This window comes from Eschrichtius robustus, chromosome X (genome assembly GCF_028021215.1).
Source record: "Eschrichtius robustus isolate mEscRob2 chromosome X, mEscRob2.pri, whole genome shotgun sequence".
Taxonomy (NCBI): Eukaryota; Metazoa; Chordata; class Mammalia; order Artiodactyla; family Eschrichtiidae; genus Eschrichtius; species Eschrichtius robustus.
This window is the reverse complement of record NC_090845.1, coordinates 46,280,794-46,299,467: the sequence shown is the minus strand read 5'-3', so window position 1 is coordinate 46,299,467 and position 18,674 is coordinate 46,280,794. Positions and strand designations below refer to the sequence as shown.

General features: G+C 37.6%; 1 protein-coding gene across 1 annotated transcript in view; it reads left to right on the top strand.

Annotated features, from left to right (window-relative positions):
• DGKK (diacylglycerol kinase kappa) overlaps positions 1 to 18,674 on the top strand; it is a 158,806-nt gene that overhangs the window by 101,483 nt on the left and 38,649 nt on the right. The window contains 1 exon segment of the mRNA XM_068533990.1: positions 15,361 to 15,463. Within this exon segment, the coding sequence (XP_068390091.1) occupies positions 15,361 to 15,463 (103 nt within the window).

Here is an 18,674-nt window from a genome sequence, read left to right as displayed (position 1 = left end):
GATTGGGTTGTTTGGTTTTTCAATATTGAGTTGTATGGGCTGTTTGTATATATTGCATATTAACCACTTCTCAGCCACATCATTTGCAAATATTTTCTCCCATTCCATAGGTTATCTTTTAGTTTTGTTGGTGGTTTTCATTGTTGTGCGAAAGCTTTTAAGTTTGATTAGGTTCCATTTGTTTATTTTTCCTATTATTTCTTTTGCCCTGGGAGACTGATCTAAGAAAATATTGCTATGATTTATGTCAAAGAATGTTTTGCCTATGTTCTCTTCTAGGAGTTTTATGGTGTCGTGTCCTAACATTTAGGTCTTTAAACCATTTTGAGTTTATTTTTCTATATAGTTTGAGGGAATGTTCTAATTTCATTGTTTTACATGTAGCTGTCCAGTTTTCCCAACACCACTTGTTGAAGAGACTCTCTTTTCTCCATTGTATATTCTTGCCTCCTTTGTCATAGATTAATTGACCATATGTGCATGGATTTATTTCTGGGCTCTCTATTTTGTTCCATTGATCTATGTGTCTGTTTTAGTGACAGTACTATACTCTTTTGATTGCTGTTGCTTTGTAGTAAGATCTGAAGTTAGGGATTGTGATTCCTCCAGCTTTCTAGTTCTTTCCCAAGATTGCTTTGGTAATTCTGGGTCTTTTGTAGTTCCATATAAATTTTAGGATTATTTGTTCTAGTTCTGTGAAAAATGTCATGGGTATTTTGATAGGGATTGCATGAAATCTGTAGATTGCTTTGGGTAGTATGGCCAGTTTAGCAATATTAGTTCTTCCATTCCAAGAGCAAGTGATATCTTTCCATTTCTTTGAATCATCTTTAACTTCCTTTGTCAAAATTTTATAGTTTTCATGCTATAGGTCTTTCACCTCCTTGGTTAACTCTATTCCTAGGTATTTTTTGATACTATTTTAAACAAGATTTTTTTTTGCTTTCTCTTTCTACTATTTCATTATTAGTGTATAGAAATGCAACAGATTTCTGTGTATTAATCTCATATCCTAGTACTTTGCTGAAATCAATTATTAGTTTAATAGTTTTTGTGTGGAGACGTTAGTGTTCTCCATATAGAGTATAATGTCATCTGCAAATAATGACAGTTTTACCCCTTCCCTTCCAATCTGGATACGTTTTATTTCTTTTTCTTGTCTCATTGCTGTGGCCAGAACTTCTAATACTATGATAAATAGAAGTGATGAGAGTGGCCATACTTGTCTTATTCCTGAATTTGGCAGGAAGGCTTTCAGCTTTTCTCCATTGAGTATTATGTTTGCTGTGAGTTTGTTGTAAACAGCCTTTATTATATTGAGATATGTTCCCTCTATACCCACTTTGATGAGAATTATGTTGAATTTTGTCAAATGCTTTTTATGCATCTATTGAGATGATCATGTGGTATTTGTCTTTCTTTTTGTTAATGTGCTGTAACACATTGATTGATTTGCATATGTTGAAGCACCCTTGTGACCCTGGAATGAATACAAATTTATTGTCATGTATGATCCTTTTTATGTATTGTAAGATTTGGTTTTCTAATATTTGGTTGAGGCTTTTTGCACCTACGTTCATCAAAGATATTGGCCCATGATTTTCTTTTTTGTAGTGTTTTGTCTGGTTTTGGTATCAGGGTAATGGGGGCCTTATAGAATGAATTTGGGAGTGTTCCTTCTTCTTCAATATTTTGGAATAGTTTGAGAATATAGGTGTTAACTCTTCTCTAAATGTTTGGTAGAATTCACTTGTGAAGCCATCTGGTCCTGAACTTTTTTTTTGTTAAGAGTAATGTTTTATTACTGATTCAATTTCATTACTAGTAAGTGGTCTATTCATATTTTCTATTTCTTCCTGGTTCAGTCTTGGGAGATTGTACGTTTCTAGGAATTTGTCCATTTCTTCTACATTGTCATATAATTGTTCATAGGAGTCTCTTATGATCCTTTGTATTTCTGTGCTGTCAGTTGTAAATTCTCCTTTTTCATTTCTGATTTTATCTACTTGGACCCTCTCCTTTTCTTTATGAGTCTGGATAAAGGTTTATCAATTTTATCTTTTAAAAGAACCAGCTCTTAGTTTCATTGATCTTTTCCATTTTTTAGTCTCTATTTCATTTATTTCTTCTCTGATCTTTCTCATTTATGTCCTTCTACTAACTTTGGGTTATGTTTGTTTTTATTTTTCTAGTTCCTTTAGGTGTAAAGTTAGATTGTTTATATGAGATTTTTCCTGTTTCCTGGGGTAGCCTTGTATCACTATAAACTTCACCCTTAGAACTGCTTGTGCTGCATCCCATAGATTTTTGGTTCATTGTGTTTTCATTTTCATTTGTCTCCAGGTATTTTTTAATTTCCTCTCTGATTTCTTCAGTGATCCTTTGGTCGTTTAATAGTATAATATTTAGCTTCCACATGTTTATGTATTTTGCAGTTTTTTCTCATAGTTGATTTCTAGTCTCATAGTATTGTGGTCGGAAAAGATGTTTGATATAATTTCAATTTTCTTAAATTTACTGAGATTTCTTTTTCAGTCTAACATGTGATCTATTCTGGAGAATTTTCCATGTGCAGTTGAAAATAATTTATTTTCTGCTGCTTTTGAATGGAATTTATATATATATATATATATATATATATATATATATATATCCATTTTGCCTGATGTGTTAAGGACAGCATTTCCTTACTGGTTTTCTATTTTCTATCTGGATGATCTCTTCATTGATGTAAGTGGGTTGTTAAAAACCCCTCCTATCATTATGTTACTGTAAATTTCTCCCTTCATGCCTGCTAATATTTGCTTCATGTATTTATTTGCTCTTATGTTGAGTGTATATATATTTTCAAGTATTGTATCTTCTTCTTGGATTGATCCCTATATCATTACATAATGTCCTTCTTTGTCTCTTGTTACAGTCTTTGTTGTAAACTCTATTTTGTCTGATATAAGTATTGATACCCTGGCTTTCTTTTTTTTTTTTTTTTTTTTTTTAAAGTGAGCCAGACCCACTGAATAATTGGCCACTGAGGGCTGATCAATTTGAGGCTCTTTTCTTTTTCTTTTTTTTTATAATATTCTCTTACTATTTATTTATTTATTTATTTATTTATTTATGGCTGTGTTGGGTCTTCGCTTCTGTGCAAGGGCTTTCTCCAGTTGTGGCAAGCGGGGGCCACTCCTCATCGCGCTGCACGACTGGCTTTCTTTTAATTTTCATTTGCATTGGATAGTCTTTTCCATCCTCTCACTTTCAGTCTGTGTGTGTCTTTAGATCTGAAGTGAGTTTCTTGTAGGTGCATATATATGGGCCTTGTTTTTGTATCCCTTCAGCCACTCTGTATATTCTGTTTGGAGCATTTAGTCCATTTAAATATAAAGTGATTATTGATAGGTATGTACTTATTGCTATTTTGTTAATTGTTTTAGGGTTGTTTTTTGTAGTTCTTTTTGTTCCTTTATTCTTCTTTTGCTCCCTTCCGTTGTGATTTGAAGACTACCTTTAGTGTTATGTTTGGATTCCTTTCTCTTTTTTGTATGTATCTATTATAGATTTTTGGTTTGAGGGTACCATGAGGTTTAGATATAGCTGTGTGTGTGTGTTTGTGTGTGTGTGTGTGTGTGTGTGTATTTTATATATATATATATATATATATATATATATATATATATATATATATATATATATATATATATATATATATATATATATAAAATTATTTTGGTTTTGACCTCTTAAGCTCAAATGCATTTTAACAACCCTGCATTCCCCCCTCCAACTTTGCTCTTTTTGACATCAGATTTTACAGTTTTGTTTTGTTTATCCCTTAACTGCTTATTGTGGATATGTATGGTTTCCCTACTTTTGTCTTTTAACCTTCCTACTACCCTTATACATCATTAATACTACCTTTACTATATATTTGCCTTTACCAATGAGATTTTTCTTTTTGTGATTTTCGTATCTCTAGTTGTGGCCTTGTCTGCTTGCAGAAGTCCCTTCAATGTTTCTTATAAAGGTGGTTTTGTGATGCTGAACTCTTAGCTTTTGCTTATCTGTAACCCTTTTGATCTCTCCATCAAATCCAAATAAAATCCTGGCCAGGTAGAATATTCTTGGTTGTAGGTTTCCTCCTTTCATCACTTTAAACATATTGTGCCACTCCCTTCTGGCCTGCAGTTTCTGCTGAAAAGTCAGCTGATAGCCTTATGGGAGTTCCCTTGTACATAACTTGTTGCTTTTCTCTTGCTGCTTTTAATATTCCCTCTTATCTTTAATTTTTCCATTTTAATTACAATGTGTCTTGGTGTGGTCCTCTTGGGGTCAAGCTTGTTTGGGATTCTCTGTGAATCCTCAGCTTGGATATTTGTTTCCTTTCCCAGGTTAGGGAAGTTTTCAGCTATTATGTCTTCAGATAAGTTCTTTGCCTCTTTCTCTCTCTCTTTTCCTGCTGAGACCCCTATAATGTGAATGTTACTACACTTGATGTTGTTTCAGAGGTTTCTTAAACTGTCCTCATTTCTTTTTATTTGTTTTTCTTTATTCTGTTCAGCTTCAGTGATTTCCACTCCTCTGTCTTCCAAATTGCTGATATGTTCCTCTGTATCACTCTAGCTACTGCTGATTCCTTCTAGTGTATTTTTTATTTCAGTTATTGTTTTCTTCTTCATCTCTGTTTGGTTCTTCTCTATGTTGTGTAACTCTTTGTTGAATACTTCTAACTTCTCACTCTGTTCATCCAATCTTTTCCTGAGTTCGTTGAACATCTTTATGTCATTACCTTGAACTCTTTATTGGGTAGGTTGCTTACCTCCACCTCATTTAGTTCTTTTTCCTGGATTTTATCTTGTTCCTTCATTTGGAACATGTTCCTCTGTCACCTTATTTTGCCTAATTTGCTGTTTTTATTTCTATGTATTCGTAGGTTGGTTATATTTCCCGGCCTTGGAGAAGTGACCTTTTGTAGGAGACATCTTATGTGTCCCAGCAGTGCACTCTGCTCTGGTCACCAGAACTATATGCTTTAGTGTTGTCCCCTATGTGGGCTTCATGGGTCTTTCTGTTGCGGTGGGCTGACTGCTGTGGGTGGTCTGGTAGGCTGGTTGGCACCTGGTCTGGTTGGTTGCCAGGCCTCACCTTGTGTGCAGACTGCCAGTTGCAGGTGGGTGGGACCAGGTCATGAGCAGCTGGCTATCAAACCATTTTGGGGGGGGGGCAGGGCTAGTGCTGACCTGCTGGTCAGCAAAGCTGGGTTCTGTGGTGGTAGGTTGCAGGACCAGTGGTCCTTGGTCTAGTGTTGGCTTGCTAGTAGGCAGGGATGCTTCCTGACACAGCTGACTGCAGCATCTGGGGTGTCCCAAAGCTGGTGTCAGTGTGCTGAGTGTGGCTGTATCCCAGCGTGATTGTCTGAGGGGTCCAAGGTGTCTCAGAGCTGGTGTTGGTCTGCTGGTGAGCAGGGCTGAGGCTCAAGGCATTCTGGGGCTAGTGCCAGTTCACTGTTTGGTATATCCATGTCCCAGGGTCTCTGGCTGCAGGGCCTTGGGGGTCCTGGATTTGGTGTGTCGACCTCCTTGTTGAGCAGAGTTGGGGCCCAGGGTGTCCTGGGGCTGGTGTGTTCCCACTGGTTGGTGAGGCTGTTCCCAGTGCTAGTGCTGGCCCACTGATTTGAAGGGCCAGTTCTGGGGTCTCTGGATGCAGGGCCCTGATTTTCCTGGAGTTGGTGCTGGTCCACTGGTGGTGAGACTGGGTCCCTATGGCTAGCTGTGAGGGCCCCTATGGGGTCCACTGGCTAGGTCCAGTGCACTGGTGTGTGGGGCCGGGTCCTGGGCCCTCTGATGTAAGGGTTGGATCACAGGGTGGCTGTGGGCTCAGGAGGTCTTAACGCAGCCCCCCTGCTTTTGGGTGGGGCTGTGTCCATGCCTGACTAGCTACTTCTTCTGAGGCATCTCAGTACTGGTGCCAAGAGGCTGACAGTTGGAGCTAGGTCTCTGTGCTAATAAGCTGGAGGGAAGATGCCAAAATTGTCCTTGCCAGCACCAGTGTCCATGTGGTATAACACACTCCCAATAATGGGTGCTGCCAGTGTCTATGTCCCCAGCGTGAGTTCCAGTTGACCCTCTCTGGGAGGCTCTCTAAGATCAGCAGGTGGATCCGACCCAGGATGCTTTCAAACTACCACTTCTGCCTTCGTTCCCAGAGCATGTGAGATTTTATGTGCACCCTTTAAGAGTGGAGTCTCTTTCCCCACATTCCTCTGGCTCTCCCCAAAATAATTGCTGCTGGCCTTCAAAGCCAAACTGTCTGGGGGCTTGTCTTCCTGCTGCATGACCCCTGGGCTTGGGAGCCCAGTGAGGGGCTGAGGCCCTTTGCTCTTTGGGGAGAACCTCTACAATTGTAATTATCCTCCCATTTGTGGGTTGCCCACACAGGGATATGGCTCTCGACTGTACTGCGTCTCCACTCCCCTACCCATCTCATTGTGGTTCCTTCTTTATCTCTTTAATTGTAACACTTTCATGCTAATCTTCTGGTCTTTCTCATCAATAATTGCTCTGTAAATAGTTGTAATTTCTGGTGTGCCTATTCGAGGAGGCGAGCTCAGGGTGTTCCTTCTCTGCCATCTTGACCACTCCCGACTGTTGATGACACAATATTATATATAGAAAACCATAAAGACTCCACCAAAAAACTGTTAGCCTAATAAAAAAAATTCAGTAAAGTTGTAGGATTCAAAATCAATATACATTTAGGTCGCTTCCATGTCTTGGCTATTGTAAACAGTGCTGCAATGAACATTGGGGTGCATGTATCTTTTTGAATTATGGTTTTCTCTGGGTATATGCCCAGGAGTGGAATTGCTGGGTCATAGGGCAGCTCTATTTTTAGTTTTCTAAGAAACCTCCATACTGTTCTCTGTAGTGGGTGTACCAATTTACATTCCCACAAAAAGTGTAAGAGGGTTCCCGTTTCTCCACACCCTCTCCAACATTTATTGTTTGTAGATTTTTTGATAATGCCCAATCTGACTGGTGTGAGGTGATATCTCATTGTAGTTTTGATTTACATTTCCCTAATAATTATCAATGTTGAGCATCTTTTCATATGCCTCTTGGCCGCCTGTATGTATTCTTTGGGGAAATGTCTATTTAGGTCTTCTGCCCATTTTTCAATTGAGCTCATGAGCTGTTTGTAAATTTTGGAGAGTAATCCCTTGTCAGTTGCATTGTTTGCAAGTATTTTCTCCCATTCTGTGGGTTTTCATTTCATCTTGCCTATGGTTTCTTTTGCTGTGCAAAAGCTTTTGAGTTTAATTAGGGCCCATTTCTTTATTTTTGATTTTATTTCCATTACTCTGGGAGACAGCTAGAAAAAGATATTGCTGCAATTTATGTCAAAGAGTGTTCTGCCTATGTTTTCCTCTAAGAGTTTTGGTTGTTTTTTAGTTGTATTTTTATTTTTTTAACATCTTTATTGGAGTATAATTACTTTACAATGTTGTGTTAGTTTCTGCTGTATAACAAAGTGAATCAGCTATACGTATACATATATCTCCATATCACCTCCCTCTTGAGTCTCCCTCCCACCGTCCCTATCCCACCTCTCTAGGTAGTCACAAAGCACCGAGCTGATTTCTCTGTGCTATGTGACTGCTTCCCACTAGCTATCTATTTTACATTTGGTAGTGTATATATGTCCATGCCACCCTCTCACTTCATCCCAGCTTACCCCCTCCCCCGTGTCCTCAAGTCCATTCTCTATGTCTGCGTCTTTATTCCTGTCCTGCCCCTAGGTTCTTCAGAACCTTTTTTTTTTCTGATTCCATATATATGTGTTAGCATACAGTATTTGTTTTTCTGTTTCTGATTTACTTCACTCTGTATGACAGATTCTAGATCCATCCACCTCACTAAAAATAACTCAATTTTGTTTCTTTTTATGGCTGAGTAATATTCCATTGTATATATGTGCCACATCTTCTTTATCCACTCATCTGTCGATGGACACTTAGGTTGCTTCCATGTCCTGGCTATTGTAAATAGAGCGGCAATGAACATTGTGGTGCATGACTCTTTTTGAATGATGGTTTTCTCAGGGTATATGCCCAGTAGTGGGATTGCTGGGTCAGATGGTAGTTCTATTTTTAGTTTTTTAAGGAACCTCCATACTGTTCTGCATAGTGGCTGTATCAATTTACATTCCCACCAACAGTGCAAGAGGGTTCCCTTTTCTCCACACCCTCTCCAGCATTTACTGTTTGTACATTTTTTGATGATGACCATTCTGACTGGTGTGAGGTGATACCTCATTGTAGTTTTGAATTGCATTTCTCTAATGATTAGTGATGTTGAACATCCTTCATGTGTTTGTTGGCAATCTGTATATCTTCTTTGGAGAAATGTCTATTTAGGTCTTCTGCCCATTTTTGGATTGGGTTGGTTTTTTTTTATATTGAGCTGCATGAGACGCTTGTAAATTTTGGAAATTAACCCTTTGTCAGTTGCTTCGATTGCAAATATTTTCTCCCATTCTGAGGGTTGTCTTTTCATCTTGTTTATGGTGGCTTTTGCTGTGCAAAAGCTTTTAAGTTTCATTAGGTCCCATTTCTTTATTTTTGTTTTTATTTCCGCTTCTCTAGGAGGTGGGTCAAAAACAATCTTGTTATGATGTATGTCATAGAGTGTTCTGCCTATGTTTTCCTCTAAGAGTTTTATAGTGTCTGCCCTTACCTTTAGGACTTTAATCCATTTGGAGTTTATTTTTGTGTATGGTGTTAAGGAGTGTTCTAATTTCATTCTTTTACATGTAGCTGTCCAGTTTTCCCAGCACCACTTGTTGAAGAGGCTGTCTTTTCTCCATTGTATATTCTCGCCTCCTTTATCAAAGATAAGGTGACCATATGTGCATGGGTTTATCTCTGGGCTTTCTATCCTGTTCCATTGATCTATATTTCTGTTTTTGTGCCAGTACCATACTGTCTTGATTACTGTAGCTTTGTAGTATAGTCTGAAGTCAGGGAGCCTGATTCCTCCAGCTCCGTTTTTCTTTCTCAAGATTGCTTTGTCTATTCGGGGTCTTTTGTGTTTCCATACAAATTGTGAAATTTTTTGTTCTAATTCTGTGACAAATGCCATTGGTAGTTTGATAGGGATTGCATTGAATCTGTAGATTGCTTTGGGGTGTATAGTCATTTTCACAATGTTGATTCTTCCAATCCAAGAACATGGTATATCTCTCCATCTGTTTGTATCATCTTTAATTTCTTTCATCAGTGTCTTATAGATTTCTGCATACAGGTCTTTTGTCTCCTTAGGTAAGTTTATTCCGAGGTATTTTATTCTTTTTGTTGCAATGGTAAATGGGAGTGTTTCCTTAATTTCTCTTTCAGATTTTTCATCATTAGTGTATAGGAATGCAAGAGATTTCTGTGCATTAATTTTGTATCCTGCTACTTTACCAAATTCATTGATTAGCTCTACTAGTTTTCTGGTAGCATCTTTAGGATTCTCTCTGTGTAGTATCATGTCATCTGCAAACAGTGACAGTTTTACTTCTTCTTTTCCGATTTAGATTCCTTTTATTTCTTTTTCTTCTCTGATTGCTGTGGATAAAACTTCCAAAACTATGTTGAATAATAATGGTGAGAGTGGGCAACCTTATCTTGTTCCTGATATTAGTGAAAATGGTTTCAGTTTTTCACCATTGATCCTCTAAAACTTTTATAGTGTCCAGTCTCACATTTAGGTCTTTAATCCATTTTGAGTTTATTTTTGTGTATGGTGTTAAAGAATGTTGTAATTTCATTTTTTTACATGTAGCTGTCCAGTTTTCCCAGCACAATTTATTGAAGAGACTGTCTTTCCTCCATTGTAGTCTTTCTTTCTTTGTTATAGATTAATTGATTGTATGAGTGTGGATTTATTTCTGGACTCTCTGTTCTGTTCCATTAATCTATGCATCTTGTTTTTGTGCCAGTACCATACTGTTTTGAATTCTATAGCTATGTGGTATACTTTCAAGGATGGGAGTGTGACACCTGTAGTTTTGTTCTTCTCTCTCAAGATTACTTTGGCTATTAGGAGTCTTTTGTGTTTTCATTAAAAATTATATTTATTTTTTCTAGTTCTGTGAAAAATGCCACTGGTACTTTGATAGGGATTGCATTGAATCTGTTGATTTCTTTTGGTAGTATGGACATTTTAATGATATTGAATCATCCAATCCATGAGCGTGGCATATTTTCCAATTTTTTGGTGTGTTATCTTCAATTTCTTTAATCATTGTCATTGTTTTGAGGCTACAGGTCTTTTACCTCCTTGATTAAATTTATTCCTAGGTATTTTATTATTTTTGATACAATTATAAACGGGATTGTTTCCTTCATTTCTCTTTCTGATGGTTCATCATTATTGTATAGAAATGCAACAGGTTTCTGTATATTAATTTTTTTAATAAATTTATTTATTTTTGGCTGCATTGGGTCTTCATTGCTGCACCCAGGCTTTCTCTAGTTGCAGTGAGTGGGGGCTATTCTTCGTTGAGGTGCTCAAGCTTCTCATTGTGGTGGCTTTTCTTGTTGTGGAATATGGGCTTTAGGTATGCAGGCTTCAGTAGTTGTGGCACAAGGGCTCAGTAGTTGTGGCTCACGGGCTTAGTTGCTCCGCGGCATGTGGGATCTTCCTGGACCAGGGCTAGAAACCCTGTCCCCTGCATTGGCAGGCGGATTCTTAACCACTGTGCCACCAGGGAAGTCCTGTATATTAATTTTGTATCTGCAAGTTTCTGAATTCATTCATTAGCTTTAATAGATTTTTGGTGGAGTGTCTGGTGTTTTCTCTATATAGTATTCTGTCATCTGAAAATAGTGATTGTTTTACTTCTGACTTTCTGGTTTAGATGCTTTTTATTTCTTTTTCTTGCCTCATTGCTGTGGCTAGGACTTCCAATACTATGTTGAATGAAAGTGGCAAGAGTGGGCATCCTTGTCTCATTCCTAATCTTAAAAAAAAAAGCTTTCCGCTTTTCACATTGAATATAATGTTAACAGCAAGTTTGTCATATACGGCCTTTTATTATGTTGAGGTATGTTCCCTCTATACCCACTTTGTTAAGAATTTTTGATCATAAACTGATATTGAATTTTATCAAATGTTTTTCTGCATCTATTGAGATGATCATGTGATTTTTATCCTTCCTTTTGTTAGTTTGGCATATCACATTTATTGATTTATGGATGTTAAAACATCCTCACATCTCTGGAATGAATCCCACTTGATCATGGTGTATAAGTCTTTTAATGTATTTTTAAGTTTGGTTTGCTAATATTTTGTTGAGGATTTTTGTATCTATATTTATCAAAGATATTGGCCTGTAATTTTCTTTCTTGCAGTGTTTTTGTCTGGTTTTGGTATCAGGGTAATGGTGGCCTTGTAGAATGAGTTTGGAAGTATTCCTTTGTCTTCATTTTTTGCAATAATTTGAAAGTGATAGATATTAAGTCTTTTTAGATATTTGGTAGAATTCACCTGTGAAGCCATCTGGACCTTGACTTTTGTTTTGGGGGATTTTTTTGATTACTGATTCAATTTCATTACTAATAATCAGCCTATTCAGATTTTCTATTTCTTCATGATTCAGTATTGGAAGATTATATGATCTAGAAATTTTTCCATTTCTTCTAGGTTGTTTAATTTGTTGACATATAATTGTTCATAGTATTCTCTTATGATCCTTTGTATTTCTGTGGTGTCAAGTTGTAATTTTTCCTCTTTAATTTCTGATTCTACTTATTTAGGTAATCTCTTTTTTTCTTGATGAGCCTGGCTAAGTAAGTTTCTTGATTTTGTTCATCTTTTCAAAAGACCAACTCTTACTTTCATTGATCTCTTGTATTTTTTGTCTCAATTTCATTTATTTCCTCTATGATCTATTATTTTTTTCCTTCTTCTAACTTTGGTCTTTGCTTATTCTTCTTTTTGTAGTTCCTTTAAATGTATATTTAGATTCTTTATTTGAGATTTTTGTTTCTTGAGGTAGGCCTGTATCAGTATGAGCTTCCCTCTTAGGACTACTTTTGCTTTGTCCCATAGATTTTGCTTCTGCTAACTTTGGGGTTTTTTTGTTCTTCTTTCTCTAATTGCCTTAGGTGCAAGGTTAGGTTGTTTATTTGAGATGTTTCCTGTTTCTTAAGGTAGGATTGTATTGCTATAAACTTCCCTCTTAGCACTGCTTTTGCTGCGTCCCATAGGATTTGGGTCGTCGTATCTCCATTGTCATTTGTTTCTAGGTATTTTTTGATTTCCCCTTTGATTTCTTCAGTGATCACTTCGTTATTAAGTAGTGTATTGTGTAGCCTCCATGTGTTTGTATTTTTTACAGATCTTTTCCTGTAATTGATATCTAGTCTCATAGCGTTGTGGTCGGAAAAGATACTTGATACGATTTCAGTTTTCTTAAATTTACCAAGGCTTGATTTGTGACCCAAGATATGATCTATCCTGGAGGATGTTCCATGAGCACTTGAGAAGAATGTGTATTCTGTTGTTTTTGGATGGAATGTCCTATAAATATCAATTAAGTCCATCTTGTTTAATGTATCATTTAAAGCTTGTGTTTCCTTATTTATTTTCATTTTGGATGATCTGTCCATTGGTGAAAGTGGGTTGTTAAAGTCCCCTACTATGACTGTGTTACTGTCGATTTCCCCTTTTATGGCTGTTAGTATTTGCCTTATGTATTGAGGTGCTCCTATGTTGGGTGCATTAATATTTACAATTGTTATATCTTCTTCTTGGATCGATCCCTTGATCATTATGTAGTGTCCTTCTTTGTCTCTTGTAATAGTCTTTATTTTAAAGTCTATTTTGTCTGATACGAGAATTGCTACGTCAGCTTTCTTTTGATTTCCATTTGCATGGAATATCTTTTTCCACCCCCTCACTTTCAGTCTGTATGTGTCCCTGGGTCTGAAGTGAGTCTCTTGTAGACAGCATATATACGGGTCTTGTTTTTGTATCCATTCAGCGAGTCTTTGTCTTTTGGTGGGAGCATTTCATCCATTTACATTTAAGGTAATTATCGATATTTATGTTCCTATTCCCATTTTCTTAATTGTTTTGGGTTAGTTATTGTAGGTCTTTTCCTTCTTTTGTGTTTCCTGCCTAGAGAAGTTCCTTTAGCATTTGTTGTAAAGCTGGTTTGGTGGTGCTGAACTCTCTCAGCTTTTGCTTGTCTGTAAAGGTTTTAATTTCTCCATCAAATCTGAATGAGATCCTTGCTGGGTAGAGTAATCTTGGTTGTAGGTTTTTCTCCTTCATCACTTTAAATATGTTCTGCCACTCCCTTCTGGCTTGCAGAGTTTCTGCTGAAAGATCAGCTGTTAACCTTATGTCCCATAGATTTTGGACAGTTGTGTTTCCATTTTCATTTGTCTCAAGGTATATTTTTATTTCTTCTTTGATTTCTTCACTGACCATTGGTTGTTTAGCATCATGTTGTTTAGTCTCCACGTGTTTGTGTTTTTTTCCAGTTTTCTTCTTGTAGTTGATTTCTAGTTTCATAGTGTTGTTGTCAGAAAAGATGATTAATATGATTTGAATCTTCTTATATTTAATGTGACTTGTTTTGTGGCCTAACATGTGATGTATCTGGAGAATTTTCCATGTGTACTTGAAAAGAATGTGTGTTCTGCTGCTTTTTGATGGAATGTTCTATATGTGTATATATTAAGGTAATCTCATCTAATGTGTTAAAGCCAGTGTTTCTTTATTGATTTTCTGTCAGATGATATATCCATTGATGTAACTGGAGTATTATTGTATTTCTGTCTATTTCTTCAGTTATTTCTGTTAATATTTGCTTTATATATTTAGGTGCTCCTCTGTTGAGTGCATAAATGTTTACAAATGTTATATCATCTTGTTAGATTGACCCCTTTATCATAATTTAATGTCCTTCCTTGTTTTGTTACAGTCTTTGCTTTAAAGTCTATTTTTTCTGATATAAGTACTGCTACCGTGGCTTTCTTTTAATTTCCGTTTGCATTGAATACCCTTTTCTATCCTATAACTTTCAGTCTGTGCGTGTCTTTAGATCTGAAGTGAGTTTCTTGCAGGCAGCATATATATCGGCCTTGTTTTTGTATCCATTCAGCCACTCTATGTCTTCTGATTGGAACATTAGTTCATTTAAATTTAAAGTGATTATTGATAGGTATTTACTTATAGCTATTTTGTTCATTGTTTGCTGGTTGTTTTTGTAGTTCTTCTCTGTTCTTGTCTTCTCCTCCCAGTTTCTTTCCTTGTGTTTTGATGGATTCCTTTAGTATGATGTTAGGGTTCCTTAAGAAAGTAAATCTTATAACCAACAAGGACCTACAGTATAGCACAGGGAACTCTGTTCAATATTCTGTAATAACCTAAATGGGAAAATAATGTGAAAAAGAATAGATACATGTATATGTATAACTGAATCACTTTGCTGTATAACCTGAAATTAACACAACATTGTTAATCAATTATACTCTAATATAAAATTTTAAAAAAATTTTAAAAAGAAAGTAAATCTTAAAAGTTCTCATCACAAGGAAAAAAAATGTAGCCATGTATAGTGATGGATGTTAACTAGACTTATTGTGGTGACCATTTCACAGTATATACAAATATCAAATCATTATGCCGTACACCTGAAATTAGTGTAATGTTTATCTCAATTACATTGTAATAAAAAAGAAGATGACTCTGATTGTCCTCTGGATCTCTTTTAATTGTTTTGCATAATTAGGCCAGATTCATGTCTTCTAGGAACTGTGTAGTTTTCCAGGAAGTGATGCTTGAAGACATCAGAAATCTGGGAAATATGCCATTAGTGGGGAAGGCAGCAGAGTCTCAGTCTTTTCACTTCCCAGTTGTTTGACCTTGAGCAAGATCCTTTACCTCTCTGAGCTTTGGTTTCTTCATTTCTAAAACAAACTTAATATGTCTTCCCTACAGCACACAGTTGTTGTAAGGAATGAAGCATATCAACATGTTATCAGGATTTGCACTCTTATACTGCAAGTAAAGTCCCCATTCTGTAGGCCACTAAAATTGTGCCCTAGGACTGGCATCTATGCAGTGCCTGTGATAGGTATCTTCTGAAAGCCACCTTTGAAAGGAACAGAGTTCAGAGGTCACACTCAGGGATGGTGCAGGCTCAGGGTGGAAAGAGAGGTTGAGTCAGGGGTATGTGTATGGCACCAAATCTCAGAAAGGGAGTTTTGAATACTGAGCACTTAAATTTTGGTATTGGGACAAAATGCTGATCTATGTTATCCTTTTCTCACCCCACTCAAGTTTTTTCTTTCTTCTCCTGTTGTTCCAGGTGCATGATGACTGCAGGAGACGGTTTTCCAAGGAATGCTGGTTTGGAAGTCATCGATCATCAGTCATTCCTCCCACTGCCCTCAGCGACCCCAAGGGTGATGGTGAGTAGCTAAACTTTAATACATTGGGGAGGGAGGGAAGATGCAAAGCCTAGAGAAAAAGACTGCAATTAAATTAATCTGGTCAACCAATCAAACATTTCTGGGAGTACGAGTGTGCATATGTGTATAGACAGCTCATGTTTTTCTTTAGACCTTTGGGATGGTGAATACTGTTTATGGTGTATATGTATGTGGGCATGTTCTTTGTAGCCTCTGTCAAAATTGTTTCCAAATGATCAGAATTGATTTCAGCTTTTTCATGATTTCCAGACAGTAGATAATCCATGAAATAATTTTGTTTGCTTGCTGCCTACTTCATTGCCAAGGAAAAGCCAGCATTAGCTGGGAGCAAAGAAAGGAAAATAAAGAAGACTATACAGTTTCCTTAGAGAGCAGAAGGGGGCAAGGATTCCTGTAACCATTACAACAGTTTTAGAACTAGACACAGCACATGTGTACACGTGTGCACATACATGTACATACACTCTGAGCCACTCTAGTCTCTTCCAGTTCATTTCCCAACCCCAACACAGATACAGACAGACATTGGTACATGGAATGAGCCACTCACAGTTTTCTGTGGGCAAGCATACTCATATGTCCCCATAATGACATGCACAGACACACATCCCTTACTCAGGGATGCATGCATATATTATTCTCAGAGCTACTCAAATATTTATCCACATAGAGTCACTTACCAGATAGCTGACTAGAGAGATGATGAGATTGATGACTTGGTAAATAAGAGATACTTGACTGGCTAGGAGAAAGAAGGGCCTAGGGGCAAGATGGAAAAGTATCAAACTAGTCAGCCAAGTCTACTCAGGCTGCTAATGAAAGTCAATGAAGTCTTGAATCTGAGACTTTGCTCACCCCACAGGGACCTGGGGAAGATGTCTTTGGACAGACTGAAGGATGGCTGCCTCAGCATCTTATAATCACCCCCAAATAGGTGTTAAGGGGCTGCCACCTCTCCTTTGTAATTGGCCCAACAGGTTCTGTGTTCTTGTGGAAGTTGGGTTTTTTAGTTTGTTTTTTCCCATCTTACATCATTTCTTATTCTTGTTATAGATGGTCAACTAATAGCATTACTACTTTCTTTTGCTTTCCACCAATGACATATTATTGCTTAGAAGCACCTGTGCTAAGCCATTCTTTTTGCGTAATGTCTCATACAATGCCCCATGAGTTAGCTTTTAGCCTTTCATCCTAGTCATCTGCAATCTTGATCCAATTGAATGTCACTCTTGAGAGCCCTCTTTCTATCATGCGTTACTTGGCCTGTGGTTTCTTAGGAGTATCTTTTGAAACCTCCATATTTCTTGACTCTTTCTGGCTTCTTGGCCTAGGCAAACACACTCTTTAATGTTCCCTGTTGGGAAGTCCCACCCATCTTAGAGATGATGAGGTCATTAAAGATGATCTGGTCCAACCCTCTGGCCAGGCTAGGGAATCCCTTCTCCAGCATCCAAGGTGGAGGCATCCATTTGATGACTTTCTGAGGAAGCACATGCCATTGCTGATTAGCATTCATTCATTATTTATTCAGTCAACAAACTCTAATTTCTGATGTCTTCTAATTTCCCTTTTTCCTACCCAATCTGCTTGGTAAATTTCTTCTCTCATCCTAGAGGGTGAGAACAATGTCAAACATTGTCTCCTGTTTAAAAGCTTCTGTAATTACCCCTCCCCATTTCTCCAGACAAATAAATTACTTCCTTTGCTGTAAACCCAGAACACATACCTCAGAGCACTTAACACACTATATTATAGTTCGTCACATGTATATCTCCCACTCCAGACTGTGAGCTCTTGTATCATTAGCACTTAACTCAAACCCGGATACATGGTATATTCACAGTCAAGATTTGTTGCATGAATTCATTAATACATTTACTGAATATTGCATATATGTAAGGCTCAGTGATGAACAATGTAGAGAATAAGATATGACTAAGACAGGATCCCTGATTCATATGGGGGCAAAACAGTATAATGCAGTATTTGTCAAATGCAAGAATGCCTCAGAATCACCCAGAAGGCTTTTTAAAACACAGATTTCTAGGCCCTATGCCCCTGCCCCAGAGCTTTTGATTCAGTAGATCTGGGTAGGGCACAAGAATTTCCATTTCTTACAAGAAATGATGCTGATACTACTACTCCCGGGAGCATACTCCATCATTTACTAACTGTGTGACCTTGGGCAAGTTACTTAACCTCTCTGTGCCTCATGTATCATTTGTTTTCCGCCAATAGGGGATAAATGTTGTACTCAAGTGCGTTATGAGGGTTAAATGAGTTGGTATCTGTAAAAGAGAATTTTAAAATACAGGAAGGGGAACAGGAAGCCAACCTTATGCTAATTTAGCATCCTTCTGTGGTACGAACTGGACAAATTTGAGAGGGACTGTTGGCTCCTTGGTTCTGGGCACTGTGATTATATTAACGTAGCTCAAAGAAGCACGATCTTTTTTTTTTTTTTTAAGCTCTTTCAGACTGTTGACTCATCTGGAGCTTAAAGTCAAGTAAATCCCCTAAGCCCTTTTCACGCTTGATGCTGCCAAGCCAAGTTCCTATTGTCTTGTTCTGCTGCAACTTATGTCCTTGAGCCTAATGGCCAAGCTTCACATTTATCCCCTTTTCAGCTTGTTGACTTTGACCCTACTGCCTGTTAAGGTCATTTTTCAATCTTGATTCTGTCATCCAGTGGCTCTCCCTCCCACTTTGGGTACTTCAAAGTTGACAAGCTAGCCTTCCATGTTTTTATTTGAATTGGTTAAAATTGTTGAATAGTACTGGCCATTCCCTTACAATTAACATCAGCCTATTCAAAAGCAACCTTGTGGACATGATCATTTACCTGGTTATGAATCTGCCTAATATCACTATATTCCAGGCCACAATACCATCCATTTTTGTCACCTTGTTCACAGGATTCGTCTAACATCTTGTTGTCATTTTATGTGGGCCCTGTCACCTCTCTCCCTCACTTACTCCCCAGCAGCCATGCTATTCTCTTCACTGTCCACAAACATCCCAGGCAGTCTCCCTTCTCTGGGTGGGTTCTTATTCTTCCTCTTGACCCCAAAAAAAACTCTTCCCCCAGATATCTGCATTGCTCATTACCTCACTTCATTCAAATGTCATCTCACCAGAGAAGCCATCCCTGACCACCTGTCTAAAACAACACCCCCTTCAGTCTCCATTC